Source organism: Thermothielavioides terrestris, chromosome 2 (genome assembly GCF_000226115.1).
Source record: "Thermothielavioides terrestris NRRL 8126 chromosome 2, complete sequence".
Lineage (NCBI taxonomy): Eukaryota > Fungi > Ascomycota > Sordariomycetes > Sordariales > Chaetomiaceae > Thermothielavioides > Thermothielavioides terrestris.
The window spans coordinates 2,540,956-2,557,278 of record NC_016458.1 but is presented as its reverse complement, the minus strand read 5'-3'; the positions used below and the strand labels follow the sequence as shown (position 1 = coordinate 2,557,278).

Genomic DNA, 16,323 nt, shown 5'->3' with positions numbered 1-16,323 from the left:
ACGGTAGCCTGAGAGGGTTTGCGAGTTCAACGTATCAACAAAGCAGGCAGAGTCGTTGGCAAGACACAGCCGGTGATGGGAAGACACCAACGCCAGCCTCTCTCCCCTGGGAAACGGGATGGCTTTAATTGCAGATCCAGGGGATCTAATTTAGCGTGCCCAAACGCTGGGACTACATCTACACTACACAGTGGTGAGTGTCCGCACCGCATTGCCGGGCCGGTAGTTCGTGGCCCTAGTGCAACGACATGCGGGGGATCGTGCGCTAGTGTCTTTCAGCCCCCGGATTCCAAATCCCGGGGAAGCCACTGGTGAGGAGTCTGTTCGGCACTGCATGACTGCCGGGAGATGCACAGCGCACGAGTTAAAGACCAATGCATCCTTACGCTGCGACGGTTAGAAAATGTCACCTTGAACTGGTTTAAAGCTCGATAGGAGGGGTGCATTTTTGACTTATCAATCGCATTCGCCAGGGAAATTCAATGCCATGCTGCTGGATGAATACTACCCTAAATCATCCCCGTGCATCCAATTACTACCTAGGATGCTATACAATCAGGCACCTGACCTGTCCAAGGGTTTCATTCATATCTCATACTCCGAAAGACTGTGCTTAAAGCGATGGATGTGAAATATCCAAGTTCCCAACGAATCAGCATCCTCTCTCCTTTAGACTTATCACCTCAAAAGGTGGTCTGCAACTTGGGGTAGTCTCCCGCATGCACCTGCAAATCCTCGAAGATGCGGCTCGAATCATTGTCGTTTAGATCCTTCATCCGCCGCGTGTCTTCGTCTTCCAGTTTCTCCATCTCCTCCGCTGGCTCCGCCTTGCCCTCCTTCTGGTCCTCCCGCTGCTGCGCCAGGGCCTTCTCCACGCCAGACGACTCCCCGACCAGGAGGAACTGAGTGTTGGCGTAATCAAGGTGCTTCGGCTGGGTTGGGACCCAGCGGAGAGACCGGAACTCCTCAAAGAACCTGCCGAGCTCGGTTAGACAACGGTGGTACGAATGAGAAAGAGGGAAGAAGGCAACCCACTCCTTGGGGTACTCGGGTGCCTTGGGAAGCCGCGCATTCGCCGGGCCGGGATACTCCGGGTTCTTGGTGCTGATGATGAAGCTGCCCTTCTCCTTCAGCCCGATCTCCTTCTGCACCTCGCCCAGCTTCTCGGGCAGCGTCAGCATGTACGCCAGATGGCTCTCCCGGCCCGTGCTGGTGATGGCGTAGACGCCCTCGCCGACCGGGGTGGCGGCCGGCGCGTGCCGCTCGCCGCGGGTCTTGGTCTGGTAGTCGGCCGAGGCCAGGAACTCGTCCTTGAGCCGCTGGAACGAGGCGCCCGCCTTCTCGACGAACCCGATCCAGCGGTCGCGGCCGCTCTGCGGCAGCGTCTTCTTTGGGATCACGCACACGCGGCTGTTGCCGGCGTCGCCGATCGGGCCGCTCCCGAGCTTGGCGTCCTTCTCGATCGGCCGCAGGATGATGTGGCTCCGGGCGATCTCGCTCACGTCCAAGGGCTCGTCGACGTTGACGCGGCTGCGGAAGAAGAAGTAGATGATCCCCTTCTCCAGGATGCTCGATGGGACAGCTTCCTCACGACCCTGTGGCTCCACAGCCGAGGCGTCGTCCTTTTTAACTTCGGGCTCTCGGGGTTTTTCCTCGACCTTGAGATCTTCTCGCTTCGGAGCTGTCTCTTGCGCCACTTGAACCTTTTCCTGTTCTTCCTCCTCACTTCCATTGACGGGTTAGACGAACAACGTATTGACGGGGATATGGGCTTACCCCGTAGCAGTCTTTCCACCCTGTCTCTTGGTTCGCTTGGGGCTTGGAGGCTTTGGGGCTTCCTCCGTCTTGTGCTTTGAGCCGGGCTGAGCCCCGTCAGCCGGAGCCGCCCGGGCCGTCTGCTCTTGTTTTTTTGCTGCGGACCTCGTGATCGTCATGTTCGCCAGAATGATGTAGCAGACGAAAAATGAGAGGCAATCTGAATCGCTGCTGCAGAGACTGATTGATGGTGCAGCGACGGTGGGTGAGGAGCCGGAACTGCGATTCTGCTGTCCTTCGAAAGAGGCAAAGCTAATGGTGCCCGGTGCGGGAGGATATGAGATGCTGTCCTCCTGCCGAATTGCGGAGATCATCACAGAGTGTAGATTGGATCGATGTCTCCGGCAGTCGTGTGCGGCCCAGAGCTTTCTCCTTTCATAGGGGAATCTTGTGATGTCATAGATCCCCAGGACCCCAGAACCCCAGCGCCAGCGCAGGAACCAGTACCCCATGCAAACGAGTCTCACAGTCCTGTGCCATCCATACAGTTGGTACCTGGAACCATTGTTGAGCGTGAGCTCAGGCGATAACTCATCGCCCATACAGGAAGGAACGGTGGATCTTGAAATTCGAAATCTCGAGCTTACCCTGTGCCGCCGTTTCGGAGCCCCAATTAGCTGCTGAGGAAGGAGCGAGTCATCGGTCTCGAGGTCACATGGACGGGCTGCACAACGTCGCTCAGCTTCCACGCTCGGCTAGAAATCCTTGGCTCCTGAAACTCTATCCAGTTCAAGCGACTGAGCAGCGGCATCGGCCGACTTGAGAACATTCGAACAACAGAAAACGATGCCGCCCAAAACCACGATCAGTCCCCCTCCTTCAAAGATGCGTTTGCTCTACAAAGCCAGATTACCACCGTATGCAGATCCCACGGTTGCTTATGCGCAGAGATGCAAGCAATGCTCTCGCGTGACCTTCTCTTCCAGGCCGCGGTAGTGCTCCGCAGCCACGCCCAGCGCCTGCATCAACTCCCTGAACTCCCGTCCCCGTCGATGCCCCACCGTTTCTCTTGTGTCTCTTATTGTCGCCTCGTCTATTCGCTGCCTCAAGGAGGTTCGGATAGCCGCAGCAAAACGGCCGTCGGAGGTCGAGACCGCGCTCTGGGCAATGCTGCCGCAAATGGCCAACCATCCCAAAATCAAGTCGGCCCTCACCGAACCGTCCATCATCCGGAACTCCACGGTCCGTGGGTTGCGCCTCGCTCGCTCGTCTTCCTCGCCAAACGCGCTGAAGTTGAAGCCAAGCCGCCGGGTTTTCTTCGCTGGTCCCGATAGCAGCTGGCCGAGCTCGAGATGCGAAGCAGTCTTCCATATTTCGATCAGCGCCATGCGCTCCTCAGCAGGAACCGCCATGGGGCCTTGGAGAGCGTCCAAGACATGCGTCTCTGGGATCGTTCCCTGCTCATCGCTGGGCAAGGTTGCCAGCTCGCCCACCCGCCTGGCAAGCCGGCTGTGCCGCCTCATCGCGAACCCCCAGGTATAGACGTTGTGGAAGTTCGGCGACCTCGGGTCCCTGATGCTCCGCAACGTCGGCTCCGCCAGCCACAAGAGCGTGCCGAGTCTCTTGAGGGTCGGCAATGACCACGGTCGGCCATCCATCCGGCCCAGGTGTATGTGGACCTCGCAAGTGCAGTTCGCAGCCAAGCGATGGCTCGAGTTCAACACGTCCATCACCCGTTGCATGCGGGCCTGGGTCTCGGGGTCTTGAAATCGCATCTTGGGCGAGCAGATTTCAACCGGCACCCACACGTATCCGCTGAAAGACTTCTCCTCCTCCAGAGGCTCGGCCGAGTTGGCCTTCTTGACCACCCAGCCAGAGGCCCAGAAATCCTTCTCCTCAAGGTTGTCTTTCAGGAGCGAGTGCATGGTAACGGCTGTTTCGCCTGCTTTCCTGATCGCCTGGGCAATGGATCCGTAGGCTTGTTCCATGCAGGCCTGTACGTCATTCTCGTCCTGCGCTTCAAGAACTTGTCGCCGGTCGCTCGGCCGTGGGTCCTTCACCCCGCGGGCGAGCAGCGGAAGCAGCAACTTCCATTCCAGCGCGACGGATATGTCCTCAGCCCGGTCGAGCATCGCCGCTCGGCTGTCCGTCCCCAGCAACATATCGGGATCCGCGCGGTTTTCGGCTCCATGACCGCCTGTTCTCTGAGCCTCGCGTGTCGGCAAGAAGAACTTCTGCTCGTCGTCATGAATGAAAGGCGCCATTCTTCGAAAGAGCAATTCCTCTGCGCTTGCGCGGACGAGAAATCGAACCATCCATGCCTCGTCCCCCGGGCCGCCCTCAATTCAAGCTGAAAGGGAAAAGTGAGAGGGATAAATGCCCCAATGATTTGACGTGGGGGCGCTGGCGAGTGATATCCTCCCCAACTTTCGAGCTCAACCCTGTCGTTCGTCTGTGACCCAAGCTCGATCACTTTGACACATGCGGGATCGCGCAAAGATAAGTCGACTTCCCATGCGGCCAAGCGCCCCATCTTTTCCAGCTAGCCGGGTACTGAAGGATGCCAGTACAGCCTCAAGTGTCTGGGAGCGCGCTATACCGCTCCTGCACCCACGCTGACAACCGGCCTGCGGTTGGCTCGAGAGGGTCCCCTCTGCCCCATCTCTCGGCTGCTCTCGGGCAGCAAATTCCGCAAGACGACACACCTTCGCGTGGGTACGTGCATGACCCCGTGCAGCCCTGCCCCATCACTAGACATCACGTTAACTGCGCTGCAAGATGCCGCCAACAGATTGCTGTATGCTGCAGCGCAGTTGGCCCACTCCTTCTGGGCCACTCTGGCCCAGAACGAATCCCGTTTGTTTCCCTAGCGGCCTTTGCCCTTTTTTTTTGCTGCTCACCGCAGGTCCGCACCGTCTGCAGCAACTTGCCGCCCACGCCTTGCGTGATAGTGACCCTAGCTTATCTCCGGGACGGGAAGCACCAGAAGAAGAGAAAACCGGCTCACCTGCCACGCGTGACCAAGCAATGACCCACCTGTCAGCACCGATTCCATGGACGAGAGAGCGGTCAGTCGGCTCCTCGCCGTGGCACCCTGCCGGACCAACCCGAGCGCTGCTGCGGCGCACGCTTTGCACGGCTGGCCGAGGACTTGGGGACCTTTGTCAGCACCCCCACACTCGCTTGCCCGTTTTGCCGAATGGTCGGTAAAACAACTCCGCGACGCGAAAGATGAACGTGCAGGCTTCAGGGTCAAGCGCTCAGACTTCCTCGCGATCTCGCGAAGCAAGAAAGTGCGAGTGCTTTCCGGCGAGATGTCAGTCAGGATCAGGCCACGAATGCGATTTGCCTCCCTCACTCGAAAGGTGTGTGATGGGAATTTAGGCAAAAACAGCAACCGGGCAACGGCGAAACCTGGTTGTCACATGCATAACTATTTGTTGGACCGCCTTAACGTCGATAACGCGGACATGATATGGGCGCTGGGAATGCTGGGGTCGGTAAACGATTTGGAGCTGAGTCGTCTGCTGGAAGCAAGCGTTCCATGAGCCATGGCATCTGCCAGGTTACCACCCTGTCAAGATGCTCGATAAGACCGTTAAGAAGTTGGACATCACCATGCCTGATTTCGTCAGCCCATTTGGACCAGTGGCTGCATTCGAGGGAGTTCAGACGATGGGGATGCGTTGTAGCACAGACGTAAGCCACGGCAAAGGCGGCCGGGAACTCCTCAAGCAATGCCGTGTAACGGATCTAAAAACAACCCAATCCTAGGAGGAGCGGGTAAGCTCGGACGCAAAGAGCCTCCTCGTCGTCTCTCTTATCGTCAGCAGGAGACGTCCACCTGGCCGGTGCTTCGCTGTGCCCGCCTCGCTCGACATGCCACCTCTCATTGACCACTTTCCAAGTCCGTTGGACGCGTCAGCGGCTCAGCCCTGGTCCTCCAGAACCGCCGGAACTGTACAGCGACACACCTACATCGAGGATACACTCCGACAATCATTGGGCTAAAGAGAACGCATACGGCAAGATCCTTGCATAGCAAGCGCCATGTTATTACAAGTGCTGATATCAAGACGCCGAAATCATCTGTCATCCCAGCCATCCCATGGAAGCAATGCTAACCGCTGACAACGATGTCCCGATATTCCGCGCGTTCGTTGTAACCAAAACATGCTCGACCGCAAGGCATCGCGTCCCCGCGTCCCAACCTGGGCAATATACACAGCCCCATACCTGGGAAGCCAAAACTAGGGCCACCCCCTACTGGACGTGACCATGAAACAAATACACGGCATGATGCAACGATAAAGTCGAAGGATACCTCCATAGGTGCGGCTCCGCTGCGAGAGAGAAAGAGAGAGAAAAGAGAAAAAGGGGGAGTACCAAAGGTACTATGAAAACTCCGACACGCGCTTCCCCCCGCAGTCCGGGATGTTGACCCCGTCCTTCAGCTTCCGGTCGACGGTCAGCAAGCCCCAGTGGTCCTCCCACTCCTTTCCGGGCGTGTCGAACTGGATCTTCCACGGCTCGTCGAAGGCCTCGAACCAGAAGTAGTTGGTGCCCTGGTCGAGCGAGCGGCAGACAAAGTCGGCCATGAAGGTGTTGAGCTCGTCGATGCCGGCGACGGCGGCGTCCGGGCAGACGGTGATCTGGTCGGTGCCGCAATCGGTGCCGCCCTGCGACGGCCAGCCCGTCTCGGAGATGATGTTCATGGACTTGTCCTTCTTGAGGAAGCCTTCCGTCTTGTTGCCCCAGAAGTACATGGTCCAGTCGGCCGCCTCGGTGGCCTTGGTGCCGGCGAAGAAGGGGTGGATGTTGGCCATGATGGCGTCGCTCTGGCTCGCCAGCGTCGGCGTCCAGTTGTCGCCCAGGTCGCTGGTCGCCACGGGCAGCGAGAGGCCGCGCCGCGTCATGTTGGTCCGCACCTCGTCCAGCAGCTCGCCCAGCTGCGTGACCGTCATCTGCTGCCGGAAGAGGATCTCGTTGGCCACGATGGCGCCCATGAAGTATTCGGCGTCGTACTTGTCCACGATGTTCCACATCTGGCTCAGCTGCCGCTCGTTGGTGGTCGCGTTGTTGTCCTGCCACACGCCCAGCCAGATCTTGACCTTGCCCTTGAGGTTCAGCCGGTCGATCGCGTGGATCAGCATCTCGGTCTGGTTGCAGTCCGTGCCGTACAGCCGCACCACGTTGGTCAGCTGCGAGAGCACGGCCAGGTCGCGCGTGACGTTGTTCTGCGACGGCGGGTTGGAGAGGCAGGCCGGGAACTGCGTGTTGAGCGGCGTGTAGTCGATGCCCGGGAAGACCTTGCGCAGGTTCGGGTTGTTCATGAGCGCCTGGATCTCGGCGGAGTCGGCGCCGAGGTCGCCGTTCGCCTGCGTGTCGCCGGCGGCCGTCGCCGTGTCGGACGACGAGCCGCCGCTGTTGTCGCTGCCGACGCGCTTGCCCTTGAAGACGGCGCCGAATAGGACGCCGAGCACGATTCCCGCGATGATGGCGAGCAGGACGAGCACGATGATCGCTATCCTCCACTTCTTGCCGCGGGTGCTGCTCTTGGATACGCCTGCAGCTTGCCAAGCGGCCTTCTCGCTGCCGACGCCGACGCCGACGGGGGCGGCGTTGTACACGCCTGCGGCTCCCATTCCCGAACCTGGTCCGGAACCTGGTCCGAATCCCGATCCCGATCCCGACCCTCCGGAGGCGCGGTCGCTGATGACGCCGTTGTTCACCGGGGCGTACTGGTTGCTCACGTTCCCGCTCCCGTTCCGGCCGATCAGGCCTCCCAGCACCCCGCCGGCGGCCGCCCCGCCCGCGGCAGCGGCGCCGTCGCGGCCCTTGTGGCTGGATCCGAGGCTGAGCATGCTAGTCCGCGGCCCTCTCCGGCCGTATTCGAGCCCGTCGTCGCCGTCGTCCGCGATGTCGTTGGGGTTGACGATGCCCAGCGTCGAGTCCTGGTGGCGCGAGAGGTTCTGGTAAGGATCATCCATATAGATGTCGCCTATCCCCGACGTCCGCTGCCCCGGCGTCGAGTACCCGGGGCCCGGGGCCGCGGCGTTCAGGGCTTGTAAGCTGGAGTGTGAATTCCTGTCGGGCGTGTAGTGGTCGTGGGGCGACAGCATGCCTCGATCGCCGTACGCTTGTCCTGGTGCTGGTCCTGGTTCTTGGCCTTGATAGCCGTGTATTGCGTTGAGGCCGCTTTCCCGGGCGTTCTGTTCTGCGACGCTCAGGGCGATCCCGGCCACGCCCCCGGCAGCCGCGTTGCTGAAGTTGTCGGAGCCTGGGGTGACGGTGCTCTGGTGAGAAAGTCGGCGCTGGACAGGCGGCGGATACGAGGTCCCCTGGCCCCAGTAGCGTCCGTCCGGGTCGCGCTGTGGGGACTCTTGGAGTGGAGACACGGGCGACACGGCGTCTGCTTGTCCCTGGCCGATGGGTGCGTTGGCGGCGGTAGCGTACGGTGCAGGGGCGCCCCGCGGCCCGATCGCGGGCTCCTGGCTGTATCGTCTTTGGTCGCGCAGTCTTTCGAACGACGAGTCGGGGTGGGCTCCGGGCCGAAAATGCGACGGCGGAGCGTAGCGGTCTGGTGGGTATCTGTACGGTTGCTGTTGCTGGTATTGTTGCCGATGGCGGGGAGGAGACGGCGGGATCGAGGCACCCAGGGGCTGGCGCTCATCGGCCATGTCGTCTTCTGAATAGTACCGCGGCTGCGCCATGATGGCAAATTGGGAGTTGAGACGGGGCGCAGCGCGGCGCGAGGATCACCGGTCGCTGGCCGCTCAGTTCCGTTCTCCACCAGAGTATCGCAGATTGTTTCGACAGACTGCGGAACGCGTGACCTCTTTTCTTGGCTCGAAATGGGCTCGTTTTCGGCAAGCAAAAGGGGAATCGAAATTTGCGGGCTCAATCGAGCAAAACCAGGCGCTTCGAGGTGACCGCCGTGGCTTGGTGGGACTCGTGTCGGAGAGCAAAGTGGCTCAGCAGGCCCTTTCGGCCGGGGCCCTCGTATTTGGGCTGCGACCCCCCGGTTCGTTGCCTGGAACAACTGGGAGACGACGCTTCGAACCCCTCCCCTCAAGTTAACCAACGCTGACCGGCGAAAAGCTGGAGTCGCGAAACGAGGGGCGGACGTAGGTGTCAAGTCAAGGAGTAAAGAAAATCGTTGGAAAGGTTGAAGGTGAACAAGTAACGAGAGAAAGAAACAAGTGTTGCTCTGCCAAGGAAGGGCTGCAGACCATTTTCGGACGGGGATCCAAGCCTCGACCTGCAACGGCTTGGGGCCCTGTCCTGGCGCCTGTCAGCACCAACGCCAGACTGTGGCAGGAAGCTACGGCTGAAGTTGGGATGCATTGCTCAAAACGGCAAAGCGCAGCGCGATTGGCTGGAAACGGTTGGCTGGGCAGCGGGCCAGGCTGCGCAAGCCTCTGCCCCACCCCCCTGGCAGTGGCTTTCTGCGGCGCCGCCAGCACACACCGATCTCAATTCAGCCCTCGTGTTTCATGATTCACCGGATGCATCTGCCCTCGGCGAGAACTCTGAGGGGTCGTGGTGTGTCGCGCTGCGCCCCCCATTTGGCCATGTCGCGATCCCAACACTCGCGGAGAGGACTCGTGCCACAGCACGAGGACGGGAACGGTCGACTGCATGCTTCCGTCATGTTGTGTTCATGCCAGGTATCCAATCACGTCTATGCCTCCGCCGTGTAACTCCACGTTATTCAACTTCTTTGTGCATTCATCGATGCGTTCGGACGGGGAGTGGTCTTGTTCCGGGTGAGGAGGTTTGGCATTGGCTGGCTCGTACGGTAGTGTAGTATACATGTCCACTCCGCAGTACGTTCTCGTAACAGCCTGGCCCGGGCTGTTAGGTGTACGGAGCACTCAGCTGCTCCCAGTCCCCCTCCAAGCTCCGGCACATTACATCATAACTAAGCTGCGGTGCCTCGGGACACAACAGCAACCAACAATGCTTGTTGGAAACGCTGTGAACATGTTGGGTGTTTTTCACCTTGCTCGACTGTTGGATGTGCGAGGTTTCAGGTTTTACTGGGAGGGATTACGGGCAGCTCTGTAACTATGCCGTTCATGCCGATGTCTCTTCAGTTTCCAGAAACAACCTGGAACGCTCTAGCCAAATGCTGGTGCTTCAAGCCCGGCACGACAGTCAACACAATCTGGAGGTTGAATTCTGTCCATTCATGGAAAGCTGATGAAGACAACAATAACTGCCATGAACATTGATAGTGGAACAGCAAGCGGGCATTTCTTTATGTTGAAAGGCACTATTTACATTAGTTACTGAGGAGGAATCGACCCCTCGTGTCGGGTGGTGTAACATTACAGTACAACGGTACACGGAGTATACAGGGAGCGTCCCACAGCATGACGCAGAGCAGCGGGCAAGTGATATCATAGACCACGGGCAGCTAGACGATACTTTAAGTGCCTGATTCAATACCTCAAATATGCTCTCTCCTGCAAACGGCAGCATTCAGGGTCCATTAATCGCTCGTGAAAACTGAGACATTGTGAGGTTGATATTAGTACAGCATTCCCACAAAGTTTCGGCAGAGATCTCGAACGAATCCAGAACACGCCACCATGTCTGCCAACCCGGATTCAGTCGGCAACCAAGGCCAGTTTCACTCCAGCGTGCCGCCGGCACAGCCCTTGACGACCTCGGGTGTAAGTCGGGCCCACCGCCCAATCAATTCTCCGTCTGCCACCATCTAACACCGCATAACTACCCCTCAGCACCAACTCGGCCAGCAAGTCGGCAACGAGGCCGTGCCCGAATTCCGCGCCAAGACCTACCCGCCGGGCACCGCGCCCAAAGAGGACAGCTACCAGCCGAACCCGATCCACGAGGTCCCGGGGCAGGCGCTGAACCCGGACGCGACGGCGGAGACGGGCGGGCGCACGGGGGCGCTCGACATGCCCGGCGCGACCAGCGGCGAGGTATACAGCCAGTCGACGTTCGCGCGGCCGATGCAGGGCCAGACGGGGCGGGAGGCGCACAGCCAGATGCCGGGCCGCAAGGGCGAGCCCAAGATGCACGCGGGCAAGCGCAAGAAGGAGCGCAGCGGGCTCGAGGGCGTCGGCGCCACCGCCTCGACCTCGGACGAGACCGTCGAGGGCCGCGCGCGCGCCCTCGGCGCCGACCTGCCTGAGGGCGTCGAGCGCGGCGTCAGGGGCACGGGTCCCGCCGCCGAGGAGATGATCCCGGCTTCGGCGGCCGAGGTCGCGGCCGAGAAGAGGACGTCGTGAGCGGTGTCGTGCGGGTTGGCTGGCCGCGTCCGCGCCTTGTACACTACGATAGGCGGTAAGTAGATGGTGCAAGAGAGTCCGGGCAGTAAAAAAGGAGAATTTTATTGGGAAATCTCAGCAGCCACTGCGATTGATGTCTCAGGTGTCAAAAAGCAGATGACCGTCAAAAACTGTGCGTCAGCCGCGAATCGAACGCGGGGCCCATCGATGGCAACGATGGATTTTACCACTAAACCACTGACGCTTTCTCTCGTTTCTTGAAAACTGCCACCGAAAGGACAATTTTTCAAATCAGCAAATGACACAGCCACTTGCACAACCCTTTGCTGCGAGAATCTGGAGGTCAAAGACAGGTTGCCAGAATATATGATAGATTGAACTGAAGGAAAGGCGAGGAGACGGTGGCCTTGGTATTGATCAGGGTCTGGGTCTCCGCGGATACCTTAGCTGGCCCCTTTTTGGAGGGGCTACAGACATACACCCCAACGCAGAATCCGATCGTCTCACATATTGATCAGACAATTAGGTGTTGGGAGTACTATCTAGCTTTCTGGAGCGTACTGCTTCCGTAGACACAAATCTGCTCTGGCACCACGCTATGGCGCAGCATCTCGCTCCAACACAGCTGCAGCCACCACTAGGGTATTCAGGGGAGGATCAGAAGATTCTACACACAGTACACGTCGACCGCAGCGTGCGAAAGTGAGTCTTGCACGGCAACGACCTGGGAGTTTGGTGCTAGATATGCAGCTTCCAAGAAGTAGTCATCAGCCACTTGGCGGCGCAGTCTGGGTGTCTCTGTGCATACCTCGTACGCCGCTGCCATACTTCAGGTGAAGGGGATTGCCTAGTCGGCCTTACGTCCAATATCCACTTCCCCACGGTCAGATTCAGACCGCGTGGCGTTCAATTCTGTGTCCGTGTTGCTCTACTCCCATATCACAGCAACGAGCTGCTAGCTGTCCTTCTCCCCTGCCGCGTCACCATTCCAGAATGATGCTGTCCCACATGAACCCATGCCAGGTGGTGTTCCTCGTCATCTGGAACGTAACCGTGTTCAGCCCCTTCTGCAGCACGCTCTGATCGAACTGGAACTCCAGCAGCCGCCACTCGCCCGCTGCGGTGGCGCTGCGGTAGAGACACGGATCGTTCTGCAGCTCCGGACTGCCGCTCGTCATGTTCCCGATGACGTGCCCGTTCGCCCAGACGGTCGAGCTCGCGCCGCTCGAGTAGCCCGCCAGCGACACGATCAGGTTCGGCTGCCGCGCCGGTGCCGCGGCCGGGTCCTCGGCGACCTCGAACTCGATCGTCCAGTTGCCCTGGTACGTCTGGCCGAAGCACCAGTCCGCCGTCTTGGACGTCCCGACGCGGTAGACCAGGTCGGCCGGGCACGAGGCGACCAGCGCGTGCTGGCGCGGCGCGCCGCCGTACAGGAAGCCGTAGCTGTAGCGGTCGAAGTCGCCGACCTGGAAGAGGCGCGTGCGGTTGGACACGGCCCACGCGAGCGTGCCGAGCCGCGTCGTCTTGCCCGTGGCCACCGCGACGCCGTTGTGAAGCAGGCTGGTGCTGACGTCGGCGATCTCCCCGCCGTGCGACCACGCCTGCAGCCCGTAGGTTGCCGCGCGCACGTCCGCAAACTCGAAGTTGCCCCGCTCGTCCGCGTACGTCGTGTAGTAGTACGTCGAGCCCATGTCCAGCGCCGTCTTGGTCGGCTCGTCGTCGCCCAGGAACACGGCTGCCCCCGCCGCGGGCCGGCCGTCCGACAGCACCAGCCGCCCGGAGACTTTGCCGCGCGCGTGGTAGGCTTCGTCGTCCAGCCAGGCGTACGGCCACGCGGCGAACTCTTCCTTTGCGCGAGCGGCGGCGTCGGGCTTGGAGCCGTCGTTCTGTTGGAGGGGGGGAAAGCGGAGTTGTCAACAACAACACTGCTTGCAACAGGGGGTAGTAGAGGGGGGGCACTGGGAGACAAACCAGGTACCACAGCCATGGCCCCCACATCTTGCCGTCTGGGAAGACGTCCGCCGAGGAAACCATGAAGTGCGTTCCGTGAACCATGTTCAGCTGGACAGCGTCGCCAGTGGAGGATTCGCGATGGACCTGCCCATGCTCGTTAGCACAAACACAGCGGAATCTAAGTACACATGCAGGCGCGCCTACCATCAACTCCTGCTTGAGTTGGTTGCCATTGTAGTAGTCCTGCGCGGAGCGTCAGTCCTCAGTGCTGTTGCAAATAGAACAAACTTCCAATCACCGGACGTCGTCTTACCTTCCCAGGATTGATGTACCAGCTGCCGAATTCATCGCCGTACACGCCGTAGTAATCCTGCTCCCGGACCCAGCTCGCCCAGTCGTACTTGGTGATGTAGCCCTTCCCGTCCGGGGCGAGCCACGTCTCGTCCTGCACCTTGTTGGCCGCGATGTAGTCGCTCAGGGGCGGCAGGGTGCCGTCCTTGTCGACGGTCCTGCCCTTGGGGAAGGTCGTGTTGTCCAGGCGCCACAGCGTCCTGAACTCCCCGAGGGTCGGCAGATTGTGGTTGACAAAGTACTGGTACGCGCCGTGCTGGCCCTCGAAGATGACCCAGTGCATGTCGCCCACGTCGGACGTGAACTGGATGTCGATGAAAGGGACGCCCTTGTACTTCCCGTTCTTGACGATGCTTGCCGAGGTCCAGACGAGATTGTCGGCCGCGCCATCTGGAACGAGCTTTGGTGAGCAAACCCGGATCTCTGTCGGGACTCTCCAGCGTGGCAAGAACCTACTGTAGCTCACGTAGTGGCCCCAAGCATCGCCGACGCAGTCGTGGTCCTTGTAATAAAGCTTGACGCCAAACTGCGGGCCCTGTGTCATGTTCCACACATCGTTGCCAATAACCCACGTCTGGTTGCCAATCGAGGTCAAGAACGGTGCCGTTGCCTTCTTGGTGGGCGAGGCATTGGCGACATTGGCGAGCAGCGAGGCCGCCAGAGACACCGCGAGACTCCGCATGTTGGGCAAGGAGATGCTGATCCTGAGAACCTCAGTTGGCATGCAGGCCGCCGTGGTTGTAGTGCAGGAAGATAACATCCAGGAGAGGGCAGGCCCGCTTATATACGCCAGGGGAAATAAGCTCCGAGCTGTCTCCAGCTCAAGCCCTGATGGTGGTCTGCAGAACCTTGATGCTCTAAATTAGGGAGCCAATGGAACACTCTGGGCTTCCCCACGGGGTGAACGGGGTGGAGAGCCTCCTCTCCGCAGCCATGGCAGCGGGTCATCACAGCAGACCGGGTCGGTAGCGTCGGCTGCTAGCGCAGGTGGTTTAGCATCGAGTAGGGATAGCTTCGAGGAGCTAATCCGGGAATATGTCTTCCCCAGAATTACCCCAGGTTTTACCCCACAGGCCACGCAGCTTCGCACCCAGATAAGCCGAAGTCCGCCTCTCGTTCGGCGTAAAGCTTGGCGAAGCTCGGGCGAGCGAGAGCCGAATTATAAACACTGCAGCTTTATCTGGACATCCACAGCGTTGCGGTAGGATCAATTGCTAATACACCAGTGTTGGGAGGGAAGACATCCAAGTCCGAGCAACTCTTCAACCGGAATGGTGTATCCGAACCCTCGGCAACAGGCAGGTAAGCTGCGCAGAATGTCAAAACCTAGAAAGGCGTCGCTCTTTGGGGCCGCCTTCGCTAAACCGCTCTGGTGATGGCTGCTCCCTCCAACCCGTGGTTTATCATCCCGAGTTCAGGGGAAGTCGAGTCCGAATTTGAAATCCACTCGCTCGGACACCCCCGGGAGGCGGGGAGTTCTCGACCGCTCTCCGAACACTGTTCTCCAGGAAGGACGCAGCAGCAGCTTCTGTGCCATATATGCCGGAACCAGGAGACGGAGGGGTTGGATCCCGAGAAGAAAAACAAACGCCTTGTACGGCCTGGCTTCAACCCGAGCTACCTGGACATTCAGTAAACCACCAGTAGTACAGTCAGAGCGCCTCAGCCCTTGCCTTCAGATCCCTGTTGAACCCCCTGATGGCCTCCTGGGTAACCTTGCCCTGCTTAGCCTTCTTCCTGAACATGAAAGCCAGCACGCCCTTGACCTCCTCGCTGTGCACGAGCGTCGTTCCGCCGAGCGTCTTCTCGCTGTCCTTGAAGAAGACGCTGTGATGCCCCTTGATCAGGCCGTGGAAGGATCCCCGCCATTGGAAGGTTGCGGGTGTGTTTTCCTGCGTTCAGAGTGTGAGAGCAGGATTGTCAAGGTGTTTTTGACGAACAGTGCTTGCTCATGCCTGAGAGGGGATTGACGCGTGAGGTGGGAGGGACTGGGTAACGTACCACCACTACGGGCTTCACGACGATGCCCTCGAAGTCGCTGTGGAGCTTGTCTCCGCGCCTTAGAGCTGTCCCGGGCTTGGTCGTGTCGAGCGGCCTGAGGAGGAGCCCGGTCTTGAGCCATTGAGGCCAGTTGGGGAAGTCGAGGACCTACAACACCGGGTTAGGAACCACACAGATCGAAGATGATGAAGAAAAGAGAGGCAACCAGATGGGCTTGTCATTGACTACCTACCACGGCTCGGACATCGGCAGGGGGTCGGTTTATTTCGATCTCGGAGCTGATATGTACCATCTTGGCGGGAGGCCACACGGGCGTCGGAAAGCCAACCACGCCAAAAAGCTGTGCCCGCAGCCTCTTGATGGATGAACCCGCCGGCGGACCATATGCAATGACTGATCTTCTGGGATCGCTGGAATTAATGAGGGAATCCGCAGGACCGGAATTCAACGCCGAAAAATCCGGCGGGCTCCTGACGCCGTCGGAGCAGCCGAAAATTACCGAAGCCACAAATATTGGCCAGTTCGACAGTACAGACTCCATGTAATTATGTGTTGGCTGGGACACTGCTATGTAGTAAGTCGAGTGGTAGCTAAGCCTTCGTGAGGAAAGAATCTGTTTCGTTGAGTATACGGCGTCCTTGACCGGCGGTATCGTTCTCCGCGATCCCGGTTCGGCTTGCCAGACTTCGGATGTCTTAAATGAAGTGGCCAATCGTCCGCGGAGAGAAAGATTTCAACTGGGCTCGCAGCATCAGGCAGCCTGACACAGTCTTTCGCGTCCCACTGCTCTCACCAGGTGCCTCTGGCCTTGACGGCGGTTTTTTGCTAGAACGTTTTAAGGCTTGGGCATCAACCGTTCCGTGACGAGCACGACCGGCCGCTGTAGTATTTATTGGGAGCAGCCTTGAGAGAGGGGGGAAGTAGTGAGCGTGGTGCATGCGACTCACTCCAAAAGCAAGCTCACCCATGTTTGAGGCGCTGTATCGAACGAGTTTCTTTG

At 59.4% G+C, this 16,323-nt stretch overlaps 6 protein-coding genes and 1 non-coding gene across 7 annotated transcripts; 1 reads left to right on the top strand and 6 right to left on the bottom strand.

Moving 5' to 3' along the window:
* Positions 1–683: 683 nt before the first annotated feature.
* On the bottom strand, positions 684–1,934 carry THITE_2047521 (uncharacterized protein; the record flags this gene model as incomplete). The annotated part of the gene is made up of 3 exons (XM_003651830.1): positions 684–975; positions 1,036–1,714; positions 1,796–1,934. 3 exons carry the CDS (start codon positions 1,932–1,934, stop codon positions 684–686), a joined length of 1,110 nt encoding a protein of 369 aa, XP_003651878.1.
* Positions 1,935–2,448: 514 nt separating this feature from the next.
* THITE_2112633 (uncharacterized protein) lies at positions 2,449–4,337 on the bottom strand. Its single transcript, XM_003651829.1, has one exon. The coding sequence runs from the start codon at positions 4,017–4,019 to the stop codon at positions 2,694–2,696; it is 1,326 nt and encodes a 441-aa protein (XP_003651877.1). The 5' UTR covers positions 4,020–4,337; the 3' UTR covers positions 2,449–2,693.
* A 1,812-nt stretch (positions 4,338–6,149) lies between these two features.
* Positions 6,150–8,872, bottom strand: THITE_68116 (glycoside hydrolase family 17 protein; the record flags this gene model as incomplete). The annotated part of the gene is made up of 1 exon (XM_003651828.1): positions 6,150–8,872. Exon 1 carries the CDS (start codon positions 8,466–8,468, stop codon positions 6,150–6,152), a length of 2,319 nt encoding a protein of 772 aa, XP_003651876.1. The 5' UTR covers positions 8,469–8,872.
* A 1,331-nt stretch (positions 8,873–10,203) lies between these two features.
* On the top strand, positions 10,204–11,269 carry THITE_2112630 (uncharacterized protein). Its single transcript, XM_003651827.1, has 2 exons — positions 10,204–10,436; positions 10,506–11,269. The coding sequence occupies exons 1-2, from the start codon at positions 10,353–10,355 to the stop codon at positions 11,016–11,018; spliced, it is 597 nt and encodes a 198-aa protein (XP_003651875.1). The 5' UTR covers positions 10,204–10,352; the 3' UTR covers positions 11,019–11,269.
* Positions 11,192–11,262, bottom strand: THITE_t43. The gene has a single exon. It is a non-coding gene; the product is annotated as a tRNA-Gly (tRNA).
* Positions 11,270–11,998: 729 nt separating the features above from the next.
* On the bottom strand, positions 11,999–14,004 carry THITE_2045470 (polysaccharide lyase family 4 protein; the record flags this gene model as incomplete). The annotated part of the gene is made up of 5 exons (XM_003651826.1): positions 11,999–12,904; positions 12,990–13,115; positions 13,176–13,214; positions 13,285–13,712; positions 13,779–14,004. The coding sequence occupies 5 exons, from the start codon at positions 14,002–14,004 to the stop codon at positions 11,999–12,001; spliced, it is 1,725 nt and encodes a 574-aa protein (XP_003651874.1).
* Positions 14,005–14,974: 970 nt separating this feature from the next.
* On the bottom strand, positions 14,975–15,615 carry THITE_2143242 (uncharacterized protein; the record flags this gene model as incomplete). The annotated part of the gene is made up of 3 exons (XM_003651825.1): positions 14,975–15,214; positions 15,324–15,470; positions 15,556–15,615. The coding sequence occupies 3 exons, from the start codon at positions 15,613–15,615 to the stop codon at positions 14,975–14,977; spliced, it is 447 nt and encodes a 148-aa protein (XP_003651873.1).
* Between the last annotated feature and the right edge of the window lie 708 nt (positions 15,616–16,323).